The 19,159-nt window shown below is 36.0% G+C and overlaps 1 protein-coding gene across 1 annotated transcript in view; it reads right to left on the bottom strand.

Moving 5' to 3' along the window:
* The window catches only part of DNAH3 (dynein axonemal heavy chain 3), a 200,660-nt gene that overhangs the window by 80,200 nt on the left and 101,301 nt on the right, over nucleotides 1-19,159 (bottom strand). The window contains exons 38-40 of the mRNA XM_057749021.1: nucleotides 18,315-18,420; nucleotides 15,896-16,025; nucleotides 2,399-2,644 (exon numbers count right to left, since the gene is read on the bottom strand). Of these exons, the coding sequence (XP_057605004.1) occupies nucleotides 2,399-2,644; nucleotides 15,896-16,025; nucleotides 18,315-18,420 (482 nt within the window). The remainder of the gene's footprint in view (nucleotides 1-2,398; nucleotides 2,645-15,895; nucleotides 16,026-18,314; nucleotides 18,421-19,159) is intronic.

Below are 19,159 nucleotides of genomic sequence, written 5' to 3'. Positions count from 1 at the left end.
GCACAAGGGAAATTTAGCGATCAAAAGCTTTAAAATTTTACTGACCGTTGACTCAGTAATTCTATTTCTAAGAAATAATCCCAAAAAAATTATCATGAATTATGCAAATATGTAGCCATCAGAATGTTGTTCAGCAAAACATTGTTAACGATAGCAAAAACGAGAGCATAGGTACAGAATGATGCTATGTGTGTAAAAATAAATCTGTAGGTACGTACATGCATAGGGAAATGTCTACAAGGATGGTCATCTGAATGTGAATACTTGTTTTCTTTTAAAAAAAATTATATCTTTTTTCCTATATGATACATTCATATTTTTTCTTAAAAAATTAACAATGAACTTTATACCCAAAACAATGGTTATTATAAAAAGCAAAACAAAGCAAAACATGAGGCTGTGCATTGCTGGCAGGAATGTACGATGGTGCAATCAGTATGGAAAATATTACGGCAGTTCCTCAAAAAATTAAACATAGAATTACTGTATGATCCAGAAATTCCACTTTTGGGCATATACCCAAAAGTACTGAAGGTAAGAGACAAATATTTGTACACTTGCGTTCGTAGCACCATTAGTCACAGTAGCCAAAAGGTGGAAGCAACCCAAGTTCCCGTGACAAATGAGTGGATAAACACAACGTGGTATATCCATCTACTGAAATACTATCCAGCCTTCAAAAGGAAGGGAATTCTAACACGTGCTACAGCATGGGTGAACTGTGAAGACATTATGCTCAGCAAAATGAACTCGTCAAAAAAGGACAAATAGTATATGATTCTACCTATGTGATTTTACTTATATTCTAGAGTGGTGAAATTTATAGAGACAGAAAGTTGAATAGTTGTTGCTAGGGCCTAAGGGAAGGAGGAAATGGGGAGTTATTGTTTAAGGAGTATGGAGTTTCAGTTTGAGAAGATGAAAAAGTTCTGGGGATGGATGGTGGTGATAGTCACACAACAATGTGACTGTATTAGCACCACTGAACTGTATACCTGAAAATAGTTAAAATGGTAAATTTTATGATATGTGCGCGCCTATTTTACCACAATAAAAAATAAAAAATAAAATCTTCTAAATTAAAAAAAAAGGGAAAAAAAAAAGAATTAACGTACTGTCTAACAAATGGATTGGTACAGGGCGTCCAAGCAGTTCATCTGACAGATGACCATGTATCACATAGTTGAAGTGTACCAGGTGTGCTGGGGAAAGTGTGTGTTTAGGGGGACAATGGCAACTTGTCATTCATTTTTTAATTACTATATAAAGTTTCAAACATAAACACTGAAAACACTGTACAGTGAACATTTGTATACCCACGTCCTAGATTTTACCATTAGTTTTTCACTTGTTTTATCACATACCTGTTCATTTCTCTATCCATCCATTAAGGCATCTTATTTTTTGACACATTTCAAAGAAAATATATATACTTCCTCATAAATACTTTAGCATGTATATCATTAACTGCTCAATATTTATGTTTTTTCTTTTGCTAAAAAATTTGCATACAATAAAATGCACAAGTCTTGTGTTCATTCACTGAGTTTTGAGAATTACATGTATTTGTGTAACCCAAAACTCTCTCAATATATACAACATTACCATCACCCCACAGAGTTCCGTCATGGGCCATCATACACTTTTTTATAGTTTAAAAAAATGTAAAACTATTTGGAATGTATATATAGTATGATCCCCTTTTTGCTATAGAAATACGTAAAAAAACTGGAAGAAAAAATATAAAAAGTGATCATTTCTGGATAGTGGAATTACCATTGATATTTATTTTCTTCTGTTCCTTTCTCTGTATTTTCTAAATTTGATGTAATATATTACTTGGGTGGTAAGAAAAAAACCGTAAAAGCTACTTAAAAGAAAACAAACATCTTTCAATCTTTTAAAAAATGATGTCACACATATAAGAATATTAATACATCATTAAAGTGATCATTTTGAAGATAATGTATGTAGCAAAATTATAAACATTTTAATATAATGAGATTATAATGAAAAAAATTAAAGGAAATGTTAATACCAAATCACCATGATATGACATGTGTAAACACACAGAACAGGACTAGAACGGAGTCAGAAAAAAAACTGGCTATATTTCTCATGCTGTTCCCTGGGGCTTGTTAGAGTGATGAGATTATGGATAATTTTTTTAAAAAGTTATATTGACTTTTTCTAAATTAAAAATTAGTAGTTAACCCATAAGACCCTGACTTCGGGGTCACCCATCTCTACATACACAGGCCAGCTCTGAAGACATGAACAGCTACAAAATCTTCCCTAGCTTTCGTAAAGCCCTCACATGGGCCACACATTTTGGTTGGGTTTGGAACATGTGCTCCAAACCACTATAGTAAGACAAAACAAACAGGTACTAAATTACCTCCTTCTGGAAAGATGTTGTTTTTGGTGAGTTTGACGCTTTTGGGTCTTGGGCTGTTATCGTCCATACCCTTGATCAGGTTGCGGAAAAACAGATCAAATTTCTTTCTGCTGTCTGCGTTGATGGTGCCGGCCACAGTCCACACCAAGGCAAAAAGGAATAGACCTTGCAGCCAGAGGAAGATCTGTTGGCTTGTCAGGCTTTCAAATAACTGACTTTCCTCCTTTTCTATTTCTCTGATTTCGTCTAAAAGCAAGAAAAGGAATCTCAGGAAAAGCTGCAGAATGCAATAGATATGAATTGGGTAGTTTTGTCCATGAGGGGGCTGGGGAGGGGACTGATACTGGCTGAGTGGCATCACCTGCCAGATCTTTTATCCACACACATTAAAAATTTCTTTATTGTGGTAAGATATGCATAAGATAAAAATTACCATCTTAACCATTTTAAAGTTCAGTGGTATTAAATACATTCATATTGCTGTGCAACCATCACCACTATTCATATCCAGAACTATTTTCATCTTGCAAAGCTGAAACTCTGTATCCATGAAACATTAATTCATTACCTGCTCCCCCACTGCCTGGCAAACACCATTCTACCTTCTGTCTTTATAAAGTTGGCTAATCTAGATATGTCTTAGAGGTGAAATCATATAGTCTTTTTCTGACTGGCTTATTTCTCTTAGCATAATGTCCTCAAGTTTTGCCCATGTTGTAGCATGTATCAGGATTTCTTTCTTTCTTTCTCCCTCTCTCTTTTTATTTTGGCTGCACTGTGTGGCTTGCAGGATCTCTGTTCCTCAACCAAGGATTGAACCCAGGCCATGGCAGTGAAAGTGCCGAATCCTAACCACTAGACCACCAGGGGACTCCCCAGAATTTCCTTCCTTAAGGCTGAATAATATTCACTGCATATATATACTACATTTTATTTAATTCATTGGCTGATGGACACTTGGTTTGCTTCCATCTTTGGCAACGGTGAATAATGCTGCTATGCAAATGGGTGTACAAACACCTGTTTGTGTCCCTACTTTCAATTCCTTTGTATAAATACCCAGAAGTAGAAGTGCTAAGTCATATGGTAACTCTATTTTTAATTTTGAGGAACTGACAAACTATTTTTCATAGCAACTGTACCATTTTACACTTCCATCAACAGTGCACAGGGGTTCCAATTATTCCACATCCTGATCAACACTTGTTCTTTTTGGTTGTTGATACTGTTGTTTGGACAGTAACCATCCTAATAGGTATGAGGTGGTATCTCATTGTGGTTTTGATTTGCATTTTCGTAATAATTTGTGATGTTGAGCATCTTTTCATGTACTTATTAACCATTTCTGTATCTTCTTTGGAGAAATGTCTATTTAAGTCCTTTGCCTATTATTTAATCAGGTTATTTGTTTTTTGTGTTGTTAAATTTTAGGAGTTCTCTATATATTCTGGGTATTCATCCTTTATCATATATACGATTTGTAAATATTTTCTCCCACTTGTGGGTTGCCTTTTTATTTTGTTTGCTAGAGTCTTTTGATATACAAAAGTTTTCAATTTTCATGATATCTATTTGTCTTTTTTTTTTCTTTTGTTGCCTGTGCCTTTGGTATCATATCCAAGAAATCATTGCCAAATAGCTTTCCATCCTATGCTTTCTTCTGGAAATTGTTTAGGTTTAGTTCTCATGTTTAGGTTTTTCATCTGTTTTGAATTAATCTTTGTACATGGTATTAAGGGTCCAACTTTATTCTTTTGTAAGTGGATATCCAGGTTTCCTGACACTATTTGTTGAAAAGACTGTCCTTTCCCCATTGAAATGTCTTGGCATCCTTGTGGAAAATCATTTGACAATACATGCAAGGATTTATATCTAGTCTTTCCATTCCATTCCATTGGTTTATTCATCTGTCTTTATGTGAGTACTGCACTGTTTTGATTATTGTAGCTTTGCGTAAATTTTGAAATAAAAAAAAACTTCTCTAACTTTATTCTTTTTCAAGATTGTTTTGGCTATTCAGAGTCTTTGAAATTCCATATGAATTTTAGGATGGATTTTTATATTTCTGCAAAAAATGTAATTGGGATTTTGATAGAAATTGTACTGAATCTGTAGATTATTTTCAGTAGTATTGACAATTTAATAATATTTAGTCTTCCAACCCATGAACTTGGGATGCCTTTCTACCTTCTTGGTTAAGTTACTTTCTACGCATTTTATTCTTTGTTAGGCTATTGTAGTGGCATTGTTTTCTTACTTTAGATTCCGGATTGTTCATTGTCAGTGTACAGAAATGCAACAGAAATACACTGGTTTTGTGTGTTGATTTTGTATCCTGCTACTTTGCTGAATTTGTTTATAACTCTGTGTGTGTGTGTCTGTGTGTGCGCACATGCACGCGTGTGTGGAATCTTTAGTATTTACTACACATAGATCATATTATCTGCAGAGATAATTTTACTTCTTCCTTTCTAATGTGGCTATATACTTTTATTTCTTTTTCTTGCCTAATTACTCTGGCTAGAACTTACAAAACTATGTTGAATATAAGTTGTGAAAGCAAGCATCCTTTCCTTGTTCTTGATCTTAGTTGAAAAGCTTTAAGTCTTTCACCATTGCGTATAATGTTCACTGTGGGTTTTTCATATACAGCTTTTATTATGTTGAGGTAGTATCCTTCTATTTCTACTCTGTTCAGTGTTTTTTATTATGATTTCATGAATTTTGTCAAATGATTTTCTGCATTAAGATAATGTGTTTTTTCCTTCATTCAGTTAATTGCATTATATTACGTGTATCACACATTGATCAATTTTCATACATTGAATCATCCCTACACTACAGAAATAAATCTTAGTTGGTCACAGTGTATAATCCTCTTAATATGCTGCTTAATTTGGTTTTCTGGTATTTGGGGTGAATTTTTGCATTAACCTTCATAAGGGATATATTGATCTATAATCTTCTTGTAGTGTCTTTGTGTCAGGGTAATGCTGGCCTCATAGAATGAGTTAGGAAGTGTTCGCTTTTAAACATTTTGGAAAAGTTTGAGAAGGATTGATATTAGTTCTTCTCTAAATGTTCGGTAGAATTCACCAGTGAAGCCATCAGATCCAGAACTTTCCTTCATTGGGAGCTTTTTGATAAATGACCAATACTAGTCACTGGTCTATTCAGATTTCTTCATGATGCAGTCTTGGTAGATTTTGTGTCTTGGTAGGCACTTGTCCATTTCATTTAAGTATTCCAATTTGTTGGCATAAAATTGTTCATAGTACTCTCTTATAATCCTTTTTATTTCGGTACAATGAGTGGTAATGTCCCCATTTTCATTTCTGATTTTAGTAATTTGAGGATAAAGACATGCTGAAAGGAGACAAGGAGGCAACTTGAAGGTGCTCCCAATGGTAAAAAGCATTTGAACAACAAAATAAATAATTATAGCATTGGATTATAATCCATAGAATAAAATAAATATCCATGAGGTCATACTTTGATCAATAAATAATTAAATAAGTAAATGAATATGGAAAAACAGTTTTTCTTTACAGAAGAATTCTAATTTGTTGACAATTAAACACAAAGAAAAAATATTAAAAGCAGCAAGAGAAAAGCAACAAATAACATCTAAGGGAAAACCCATAAGGATAACAGCTGGCCTTTCTACAGAAACTCTGCAGGCCAGAAGGGAATGGCAGGATATACTGAAAGTCCTGAAAGAGAGAAACCTACAGCCAAGAATACTCTACCCAGCAAGAATCTCATTCAGATTTAAGGGAGAAATCAAAAGCTTTCCAGACAAGCAAAAGTTAAGAGAATTCAGCACCACCAAACCAGCCTTACAACAAGTGCTAAACGAACTTCTCTAAGTAGGAAACACAAGAAAAGGAAAACACCTACAAATACAAACCCAAAACAATTGGAACACACATGTCAATAATCACTTTAAATGTAAATGGATTAAATGCTCCAAAAGACACAGACTGGCTGAATGGATACAAAAACAAGACCCTTCTATATGCTGCCAACAAGAAACCCACTTCAGACCAAGGGATACATATAGACTGAAAGTAAAGGGATGGAAAAAGGTATGCCATGCAAATGGAAGTCAAAAGAAAGCTGGAGTAGCAATACTCATATCAGACAAATTAGACTTGAAAGTAAAGACTATTAAAAGAGACAAGGAAGGACACTACATAGTGATCAAGGGATCCATTCAAGAAGAACATATCACAATGGTAAATAACTATGCCCCCAACATAGAAGCACCTCAATACATAAGGCAAATGCTAACAGCTATAAAAGGGGACATCGACAGTAACACAATAATAGTGGGACACTTGAACAAAAGATCATGAGAGACTACTACAAGCAACTATATGCCAATAAATTGGATAACCTGGAAGAAATGGATAAATTCTTAGAAAAATACAATCTTCCAAGACTGAACCAGGAAGAAATAGAAACTATGAACAGGCCAATCACAAGTACGGAAATTGAGGCAGTGATTAAAAATCTCCCAACACACAAAAGCGCAGAACCAGATGGGTTCATGGGCGAATTCTATCAAACATTTCGAGAAGAGCTAACACCTATCCTTCTCAAACTCTTCCAAAATATAGCAGAAGGCGGAACACTCCCAAACTCATTCTACGAGGCTACCATCACCCTGATATCAAAACCAGGCAAAGATGTCACAAAAAAAGAAAATTATAGGCCAATATCACTGATGAATTCACATGCAAAAATCCTCAACAAAATACTAGCTAACAGAATCCAACAGTACATTAAAAAAATCATCCACCATAATCAAGTGGGGTTTATCCCTGGGATGCAAGGATTCTTCAACATACGCAAATCAATCAATGTGATACATCATATCAACAAATTGAAGGATAAAAACCATATGATCATCTCAATAGATGCAGAAAAAGCTTTTGACAAAGTTCAACATCCATTTATGATAAAAGCTCTCCAGAAAATGGGCATAGAAGGAAATTACCTCAACATAATAAAAGTCATATATGAGAAACCAAAAGCCAACATCGTTCTCAATGGGGAAAAACTGAAAGAATTCCCTCTAAGAACAGGAACAAGACAAGGGTGTCCACTCTCACCATTATTATTCAACATAGTTTTGGAAGTTTTAGCCACAGCAATCAGAGAAGAAAAAGAAATCAAAGGAATCCAAATTGGAAAAGAAGAAGTAAAATTGTCACTCTTTGTAGAGGACATGATATTATATATAGAAAACCCTAAAGACTCTACCAGAAAACTGCTAGCACTAATTGATGAGTTTAGTAAAGTAGCAGGATACAAAATTAATGCACAGAAATCTCTTGCATTCCTATACACTAACAACGGAAGAGCAGAAAGAGAAATTAAGGAAACACTCCCATTCACCATTGCAACAAAAAGAATAAAATACCTAGGAATAAACTTGCCTAAGGAGGCAAAAGATCTGTATGCAGAAAACTTTAAGACATTGATGAAAGAAATCAAAGATGACACAAACAGATGGAGGGACATACCATGTTCCTGGATTGGAAGAATCAACATAGTGAAAATGACTGTACTACCCAAAGCAGTTTACAGATTCAATGCAATCCCGATCAAATTACCAATGGCATTTTTCACAGAACTAGAGCAAGAAATCTTATGATTTGTATGGAAACACAAAAGACCCCGAATAGCCAAAGCAATCTTGAGAAGGAAAAATGGGGTTGGTGGAATCAGGCTTCCTGACTTCAAACTATACTACAAGGCCACAGTGATCAAGACAGTATGGTACTGGCACAAAAATAGAAAGGAAGATCAATGGAATAGAATAGAGAACTCAGAAGTAAGCCCAAACACATATGGGCACCTTATCTTTGACAAAAGAGGCACGAATATACAATGGAAAAAAGACAGCCTCTTCAATAAGTGGTGCTGGGAAAATTGGACAGCAACATGTAAAAGAATGAAATCAGAACACTTCCTAACACCATACACAAAAATAAACTCCAAATGGATTAAAGACCTACTTGTAAGGCCAGACACTATAAAACTCCTAGAGGAAACCATAGGCAGAACACTCTATGCCATACATCAAAGCAAGATCCTTTTTGACCCACCTCCTAGAATCATGGAAATAAAATCAAGAATAAACAAATGGGACCTCATGAAACTTAAAAGCTTTTGCACAGTGAAAGAAACCATAAACAAGACTAAAAGGCAACATTTAGAATGGGAAAAAATAGTTGCCTATGAAACAACAGACAAAGGATTAACCTCCAAAATATACAAGCAGCTCATGCAGCTTAATACCAAGAAAGCAAATAGCCCAATCCACAAATGGGCAGAAGACCTAAATAGACATTTCTCCAAAGAAGACATACAGATGGCCAACAAACACATGAAAAGATGCTCAACATCACTAATCATCAGAGAAATGCAAGTCAAAGCCACAATGAGGTATCACCTCACACCAATCAGAATGGCCATCATCACAAAATCTGGAAACAACAAATGTTGGAGAGGGTGTGGAGAAAAGGGAACTCTCCTGCACTGTTCGTGGGAATGTAAGTTGGTACAGCCACTATGGAAAACAATTTGGAGGTTCCTTCAAAAACTACAAACAGAACTACCATATGATCCAGTAATCCCACTACTGGGCATATACCCAAAGAAAACCATAATCCAAAAAGAAACTTGTACCATAATGTTTATTGCAGCTCTATGTACAATAGCCAGGACATGGAAGCAATCTAAATGCCCAGCAACAAATGAATGGATAAAGAAGATGTGGCATATTTATACAATGGAATATTACTCAGCTATAAAAAGGGATGAGATGGAGCTATATGTAATGAGGTGGATAGACCTAGAGTCTGTCATACAGAGTGAAGTAAGTCAGAAAGAGAAAGACAAATATTGTATGCTAACTTACATATATGGAATCTAAAAATGGTACTGATGAACTCAGTGACCAGAACAAGGACGCAGATGCAGAGAATGGACTGGAGAACTCGAGGTTTGGGAGGGGGTGGGGGGGTGAAGGGGAAGCTTAGATGAAGCGAGAGAGTAGTACAGACATATATATACTACCAACTGTAAAATAGATAGCCAGTGGGAAGTTGTTGTATAACAAAGGAAGTTCAACTCGAGGATGGAAGATGCCTTAGAAGACTGGGACAGGGAGGGTGGGGGGGACTTGAGGGAGGGTGGGGGGGGAGTCAAGGGAGGGAGGGAATACGGGGATATGTGTATAAAAACAGATGATTGAACTTGGTGTACCCCCCAAAAAATAATAAATAAATAAATAAAATTAAAAAAAAAAGCATTTGAACAACAAAATAAATAATTATAGCATTGGATTATAATCCACAGAATAAAATAAATATCCATGAGTTCATTCTTTGATCAATAAATAATTAAATAAGTAAATAAAGATGGAAAAACAGTTTTCCTTTACAGAAGAATACTAATTTGTTAAAAGGAATATATATATATAAATAGAAAATTTACATTAGGAAATGCCACCATAATAATTGCTGTAGGCAAGATCTACCAATGGATGTTAAAATCAGTGCATGAAAATTTGAGGAAGAGGAGGATATTTGCATAGTTTCAAATTATCTTCTTAATCTACTTATTAATCACAAAGGAAAAAAAGTAACATTACAGTAGAGGAATATGACTAGGAACAAAGTTAATTTTGACCAGAGCCTTCACCAGTAATAAGACAGATCAACATCATGTACCCACTGATGATGCACTGAGGATATATCATCACTTCTGCAGTATTTTTACTAAAAATGCAAATCTTAATTTTTGTTTGTCTTTTCAAAGAACCAGCTCTTAGTTTCATTGATCTTTTCTATTGGTTTTTTTTTTAGTCTCTATTTCATTTCTTTCTGCTCTGATCTTTAAGATTTCTTTCCTTCTACTAACTTTGGGTTTTGTTATTCATTTCCTAGTTCCTTTAGGTATAAGGTTAGGTTGTTTGAGATTTTTCTTGTTGCTGAGGTTTGTATCACTGTAAACTTACATTTATTTATTTTTTATTGGGGTGTAGTTTTACAATGTTGTGTTAGTTTCTACTGTACAGTGAAGTGCAGTTCCCTGTGCTACACACATTAGTTATCTATTTTATACATACTAGTGTATATATGTCAATCCCAATCTACCAATTCATCCTATGCCCTCCCTTCCCCCCCCGCCCCAGTGTCCATATGTTTGTTCTCTACATCTGTGTCTCTATTTCTGCCTTGCAAACTGGTTGATCTGTACCATTTTCCTAGATTCCACATATATGCATTAATATACAATATTTGTTTTCCTCTTTCTGACTTAACTTCACCCTGTATGACAGTCTCTAGGTCCATCCATGTGTCTACAAATGACCCAATTTCATTCCTTTCTATGGCTGAGTAATATTCCATTGTATATATGTACCACATCTTCTTTATCCATTCATCTGTCGATGGCCATTTAGGTTGTCTCTATGATCTGGCTATAGTAAACTTCCCCCTTATGACTGCTTTTGCTGTGTCCCACAGAGTCTGGATTGTTGTATTTTTTTTCATTTGTCTCCAGGTATTTTGTGATTTCCTCTTTGATTTATTCAGTTATTTGTTGGTTGTTTAATAGCATGTTGTGCTTGTTGTTGTTTTTTTTTAGCAGCAAGAGTTTTATTAAGAAAAGTGTAAGTATAATAGCATGTTGTTTAGCCTCTTTGTAGTTCTTTGTAATTTTTACAGTTTTTTCTTGTAGCTGATTTATAGTCTCACAGCACTGTGGTTGGAAGAGATGCTTGATATGATTTCAGTTTTCTTAAATTTACCAAGGCTTGTTTGTGGCCTAGCATGTTATCTATCCTGGGAAATGTTTTGTGTGTACTTGAAAATAATGTGTATTCTGTTGCTTTTGGATGGATCATTCTATACATGTCTATTAGATTCATCTGGCCTAATGTCATTTAAGGTCAGTCATCTAAATTTTTAGCCAGATCATCAAGAAAAAAGAGAGAAAACCCAAATCAATAAAGTCAAAAATGAAAAAGAAGTTACAACCAACACCATAGAAATACAAAGTAATTGTAGAGATTACTATAAACAACTATACACAATAAAATGGACAACCTAAAAAAAATGGACAAATTCTTAGAAAGGTACAAGACTGAACCAGGAAGAAATAGAAAATACAAACAGACCAATTACCAGTAATAAAATTGAATCAGCAATTTAAAAACTCCCAACAAACAAAAGTCCAGGACCAGAGGGCTTCACAGGTGAATTCTACCAAATATTCAGAGAAGAGTTAACACCTACCTTCTCAAACTATTCCAAAGAATTGCAGAGGAAGGAACACTTCTGAACTCATTCTATGAGGCCAGCATCACCCTGATACCAAAGCCAAAGATATCACACACACAAAAGAAAATTATAGGCCAATATCACTGATAAACATAGATGCAAAAACTTTCAAAAAAATATTAGCAAACTGAATCAAGCAATACATTAAAAGATCATACACCATGATCAAATGGGATTTATCCCAGAGATGCAAGGATTCTTCAATATCACAAATCAATCAATGTGATACATCACATTAACAAATTGAAGAATAAAAACCATATGATCATCTCAATAGATGCAAAAAAGCTTTTGACAAAATATATACAATATCCATTTATGATAAAAAATGTCTCCACGAAGTGGGTATATAGGAAACATACCTCAGCATAATGAAGGCCATATATGATAAGCCCACAGCAAATATCATACTCAAAAGCTGAAAGCATTTCTCTAAATCAGGAATAAGACAAAGATGCCCACCCTCAGCACTTTTATTCAACATAGTATTGAAAGTCCTGGCCACAGCAATCAGACATGAAAAAGAAATAAAAGGAATCCAAATTGGAAAGGAGATGTAAAAGCTTATATCATGCTTGCAGATGGCATCATACTATACATAGAAAATCCTAAAGACACCACCAAAAAACTACTACCATTCATCAATGAATTCAGTAAAACTGCAGGATACAAAATTAATACACAGATGTTTGTTGCACATCTATACACTGAAAATAAAGTATTATAAAGAGAAATTAAGGAAACAATCTCATTTAACATTGCATCAAAAAGAATAAAATATCTAGGAATAAATCTAAAAAAGGAAGTAAAAAACCTATATTAGGAAAACTATGAGGCACTGATGAAAAATTGAAGATGACACAAACAGATGGAAAGATATAGTGTGTTCATGGGATGGAAGAATTAATTTTGTTAAAATGACTGTAGTACAGATTCAATGCAAACCCTATCAAAATATCAATGGCATTTTTCAAAGAACTAGAACAAATAACTCTAAAAATTGTATGTAAACAAAAAAGACCTCCTAAGAGCCAAAGCAATCTTAAGAAAGAAGAACATAGCTGGAGGCATCATGCTCCCTGACTTCAGACTTTATTACAAAGTTACAGTCATCAAAACAGTATGATACCGGCACAAAAACAGAATATAAGTTAGTGGAACAGAATAGGAAGCCCAGAAATAAACCAATGCACTTATGGCCAATTAATCTATGACAGAGGAGGCAAGACTATACAGTGGAGAAAGGACAGTCTTTTCAGTAAGTGGTGCTGGAAAAACAGGATAGCTATATGTAAAAGAATAAAACCAGAACATTTTCTCACACCATACACAAAAAATAAACTCAAAATGGATTAAAGACCTAAATGTAAGACTATAAACCATAAAACTCCTAAAAGAAAACATAGGCAGAACATTCTTTGACATAAATCATAGCAATATTCTTTTGATTTGTCTCCTAAGGCAAAGGAAACAAAATCAAATCCAAACAAGTGGGACCTGATTAAACTTAAAAGCTTGGAAAGGAAACCATGGACAAAATGATAAGACAACTTACTGAATCAGAGAAAATATTTGCAAATGATATGACTGATAAGGGGTTAATATCTAAAAATACATAAACATGTCATATGACTCAACATCAAAAGAAAACCAAACAACCTGATTCAAAATGGTCAGAAGACTTGAACAGACATGTTTCCAAAGAAGACATATGGATGGCCAACAGGAACATGAAAAGATGCTCAATATCTTTAATCATAAGAGAAAAGCAAATGAAAACCACAGTAAGGTATCACCTCACACCTGCTAGAATGGCTATCATCAAAAAGATCCCAAATATTTAATGTTGGCAAGGATGTGGAGAAAAAGGAACCCTCATACACCATTGGTGGGTATGTATACTGGTGCAGCCACTGTGGAAAACAGTAGGGTGGTTCCTCAAAAACCTAAAAATAGAGCTGTCATACGATCCAGCAATCCCACTCCTGGGCATATATCCAAAGAAACAAACACACTAATTCAAAAAGATACATGCACCCAATGTTCATAGTAGCATTATTTACAGTAGCCAAGATAAAGGAACAACTTAAGTGTCTATCCACTGATGAATCGATAAAGGAGATGAGGTATATATACAATGGAATACTACTCAGTCATAAAAATGAATGAAATTTTGCCATTTGCAAGAACATGGATAGATCTGGAGGTTATTATGCTTAGTAAAAAAAGTCAGGTAGAGAAAGACAAATATTGTATGTTATCACTTATATGTGGAATCTAAAAAATACAACACACTAGTGAATATAACAAAAAAAGAAATGGACTTACAGATACTGAAAACAAACTAATGGTTACCAGTGTGAAGAGGGACAGGAGGGTCAAGACAGTGGTTGGTGATTAAGAGGTATCAACTAATATGTATAAAACAAATAAGTCACAAGGATATATTGTACAACACAGGGAATATAGCCAATATTTTACAATAACTTTAATGGAATATAATCTTTAAAAATTGTGAATCACTATGTTGTATACCTGAAACATAAAATATTGTAAATCAACTATACCTCAATTTTTTTAAAAAGCACAATCTCAATCTAATTATGAGAATATATGAGGCAAACTTAAGTTGAGAAGCATTCTAACTGGCCAGTCTTCATCAAGTGACAGAAGAACTGTCATAGCTTGTAGGAGACCAAAGAGAAACAACAATTAAACACAATGTGGCATCTTGAATTGGATCCTGTATCAGAAAAAGGACACTTGTGGAGAAAAGTGAAATTCAAATAAAGTGTAGTTAATAGTACAGTGTCCATGTTAATTTCCTTATTATGATAATTGTACCTTGGTTACATAAGATGTTAACATTAAAGAAATCTAGGTAAAGGGTATATGTGACTCTACATTCTGTTAGCAATTTTTCTTTAAGTCTAAAATTATTTCAGAGTAAAAGGCTAAAAATGTATTCAGTGTTCCTAATCTCAAATCCTTGTTAATCATAGCTACCGTGTTCTTGCATTTTAACACTGACAGAGTAAAAAGTTATAGCCCCCAAATCAAATATGTGTGCATTCTAACCTAGTCTCCAGTTTTTAGTAGTTGTGTGTATTTGAGCACTCCTGAGAGGATTCATAGCTATAGAGTCAGGAAGGCAAGAGATGAGGTTACTCAGAACCGTGGACATAAATCTATTTCTCACGCTGGTGCCTTCTCTCCTGGAGGAGATACTACACAACAATAGTAAAAGGAGCTTGGGAAAGAATGCAAAATTTACAAATAAATATTCAAACATATGATATTGTATGAATTAGTGTGCTTTTAAAAATATTGTCTGTAATTTTAATTTTAGAAAATCAAATAATATTTAGCTAAAGAAAGCCTCTACTCTTTCCCAAGTTACTTTTTTTTTTTAATCTACACCTATAATGCCTTTGGAAGAAATGGGCTGAGAATATATGTTCACATAGCATAAGCTGTAAGAAGATTCACCTTCAGTTTGAATTATGTGTTATCTTGAGAAAGAAATGGCATCCAGTAAACGTTCTCCAAATTGGCACATCTTTTGTTATTTCCAGTAGAATTCTGTGAAATTTGATTTATGTGAAATATACAGAACTTCTTCAAGACATTTAAACCAATGGTTCTCTATGTCCTGGGGAAATTCCCTAGTTCTGGAGACTAATGTGATCAGTTTTTTTACAGTGTATCTATGTGTTTTGTGAATTCAGATTTTTGTAATGTAACTCTTCTTAACACGGAAAAACTTCCTATCTTATTCTTTTCAGAATCTTTTTTTTCTGATATACATTTATATATGTCATGTAAATGCATTTTCCTCCAGGATATCTCTGTTAAGTAAAGCGGAACAGGAATTATTATTCCCATTGTGTGGATGAGGAATCTAAGACTGGAAGGAAGAATGGGCCAATTTGCACAAGAATACCCAGGAAATCAATGCATGGTCAAGTTAAAATATATGGACTCTTTCCGCCAAACCTACCATCTACACTCAAAAGACTTGCTTGTTTTAGACCAAAATGCTGTAACTCATGGAGGGAATAATAGGGGTGGGAGCAGAAGAAATAGCCAAGGCACACCATACCCTCATTTGGCTTAAGAGTTGTAGAGTAGTACTTACCAAGCAGAGAGGAGTACAACCTCATCATTGAAAAGGCAAGGTGGATGGGAGATGTTTGGACCACAAATTTACACTGAAGGCGAATAAATTCCAGGCAGGGCTGGATAAGCCACATGAACATGTCATTGACCTGAGAGTAAAAAGTGAGATTTGACATTATTAAAAAGCGTGTTTAAGACCAACAGCTTGGTATACCTCAAGGAGGCTGGAAATGTTGGTAAGACTGCTGATTACTTTTGAGTCTAGGTGTATTGAGGCAAGTCCATAGGCACTGTGACCCATGCCCCCAGCTTCCTATTTAATGGACTGGGCAGCCCGCTGGCCATCCCCACCCCTCCCATTCCACTGAGCTGAATATTCAAGAGAAGCTTGGGGCCGCTATGAGTCAGCTACAGGATGCAGGAAATAGTTTTAGGTCCCAGCCACTGTATCTGACTTTGTTTCTATTAAAAAAAATGTTAGGAATTCTAAACAACTGATATGCAAATGACTGACTGGCATTTATAAGGCAGGACTCCTATAGAAAGTGGCCATAGGAAGTTTTGGGGCCATTGTCATTAATTCCATGTACATTCGTATGTACATACTTATTGGTGGGTATGATGGGTGTTGTCTCTTGGCTCTGCTCCCCACCCAATTTTAAATGGATAACTAATGAGAACCTACTGTATAGCACAGGGAACTATACTCAGTGCTCTGTGGTGACCTAAATGGGAAGGATATCCAAAAAAGACAGGATATATGTATACGTGTGGATGATTCACTTTGCTGTACAGCAGAAACTGACACAGCAGTGTGAAGCAACTATGCTCCAATTAAAAAAAATTTTTTTTGAATTACTTGACTCACTTTCACCTCTTATTTTAGTGTTTTTTTCATTTTTGTTATACTTTGTGATTCTCACTGTAAATCACCTTAAGTGGTTCTTTTGTAAGTAGGCAGGTCATCACTAAATAAATACACTCATAGGTGAGTATATGTGGATATGTGTGCATATTTGAATGTACAGATGCATTTATATGTGTATATAACCATACATGAGTACATGGATGTGAGATATTCAGTCAGCAAAATTTCTTGTGCATCTACTAATGCAGTGTGGTAGGTGCTAAGGGTAAACAATGAACGAGATAGACAAGGCCCCTGTCCTCAAGGTTTACAGTTTGAGGGGAAGGGAAGACAAACAATAAACAAATAAACAAGCAAGGAAATGAATAAAGTACTTACAAATCATGAGATGTGCTAGCAGGAAACAAACAAAGGTATTACAATGGGAAATAACAAGCAGGGTCTAAACAAGGTGGTCAGGGAAGACTTCTTGGAGAAGGAGGCCTCTATGCTAAGACCTGGGTGACAAAGGTGAATCATCCTTTATGAGAATGAAGGTGGCAGGATTTCCAGAAAGAGGAGGAAAAAGTGCAAAAGCCTTGAGGTGGTAAAACCTGGGGTTTTCCAGGAATGGAAACAGGAACCCAGGGCTGGAAGATGAGCTGAGGCTGAGAAGAGGGTAGGTGATGAGGCTGGAGAGGAAGGCTAGGTGGGACAGTCTCAGAGGCGCAATAAGAAGTTAGACTGTACTAAGGAAACTGGGAAGTCCCTGAAGGCCTCCTGTGCATGTGTAGATTGGTTTCTGACTGTGCATGTGGACATGTGTCTGTGTAAATAAACATGCTATATATATATATATATATTGTACATGTATGTAAATGTGACAGGAAAGGGGCTGTATTACACAGTTCCCCAGAGTGTTTCCACAGTGGGAAGAGAATCCAGCTCAGATCCTCTTGGTATCTTCTGTGGGAAACTTTCCTAGGGAGCCCTTTTCATTCAGGGAAACACAAGAGACACCACAAGCACTGGTTCTCCCTTCCTACTTCCCTCGTCTGAGTGTGTGCTAATCGAACCTGAACATTCACATCTCTTTTATGAAGGGAAGAAGAAAATGGACACTCTTAGTAGCTGCACTAGGAGAATTTCTACCTGGTTCCGGCTCCCTAGGTATAGAAGGTATGGAGTCTAGGCTACAGAGAAGGGAAGTGGCAGTGAAGAAAGGAACATAGGTCTTCCTAACCTGGCCCATCTTTAGAACAACTGCCAGAGGCATTTCTGCTACTGGGCAATGGGGAAAGGGGTGATAGTCCAGTCATCATATAGAACTTTTCTCAAGCACTGGAATTCTCCCCTGGGGAAGCCAAGAAGTAATGAAGAAGGTGGAAGAAAAAGGAGACATTGACTGCACCACTCTATCCGCACCACATGGCAAACAGCCAGGAAGCAAGATAATTGGAGACAGTCAGGGAATTTTCTGCTCCTTCTTGCCTTCTGTAATGATGAATATGAAAATGATCCTAGAAGGCCTTTGAGGTGAGGAGTAGGGAGACAGGGATGGACAGGAAGGAAAGGGAGCAGAGGGTCTCACCAAGTCCTTGTGTTCCTCGGTGAGACTGGAAGGCAGGGTGTCCATATATGAATCCTTCAGGGGCTTCCAGCCTAGCTGATGGGGCTCCATGTAGATCATCCCACACCTGGCAAGCACAAACAGAGGACGCGCCTGGTCCACATCTGGCTCCCAAGCACATAGGGGTGAGGTAAATGGAGGACGTCGTGGCAAGGTAAGAGGCTGGAGCTTGGGTCTGGGAATAGACCCTTACCAGCTCCAGGCCAAAGGAAAGATGCACAGATTTTACCAGGGAAGAGTGGAGACCAGTGCTAAGAGCTGGGTTTTGAGAATCAGAGACCTGGATTCAAATTCCAGCCCCAGACCCTACTAATTGAGTGACCTTGGGCAAATTTCTTTACTGTCTCAGAACTTCTGTGTCCTTGTCTGTCAATTGAGGAATATAAAAAATATGTAGTTCATAAGCCTGTTGTAATGGTTAAATGAAAGGCCAATAAAGAATTCAGCGCTATGCCTAGCACACAGAAAATTCTTAATCAATGAAAACTACTATTATCATTACCATAATGTTAGTACATTACCATGTACTGACATGTAACATTTTATTTAGCACTTTTCCCCCCATTCTGCTATATCTAGGCACTCTCTCCTAGGTTACTAACACTGGCTACCATTTATTGAGCACCTACTGCCTGTCAGCCACTATGCTAAGCCTTAATGGCCTTCATCTCTAAATATTCCTCTTTAGGGTCTACATTTTAGACATGAGGCGACTGTAGCTCAGAGAGATTAAGTGACTCAGAAGAGGTCACACAGCTATCAAGTGATGTGGTCAGGGTGGGAGCCCAAGTTGGTCTGTCCTGCCA

This window comes from Hippopotamus amphibius, chromosome 9 (assembly GCF_030028045.1).
Source record: "Hippopotamus amphibius kiboko isolate mHipAmp2 chromosome 9, mHipAmp2.hap2, whole genome shotgun sequence".
Classification (NCBI taxonomy): domain Eukaryota; kingdom Metazoa; phylum Chordata; class Mammalia; order Artiodactyla; family Hippopotamidae; genus Hippopotamus; species Hippopotamus amphibius.
Note: the sequence above shows the minus strand (reverse complement) of the source record. Positions and strands in the feature narration are given on the sequence as shown.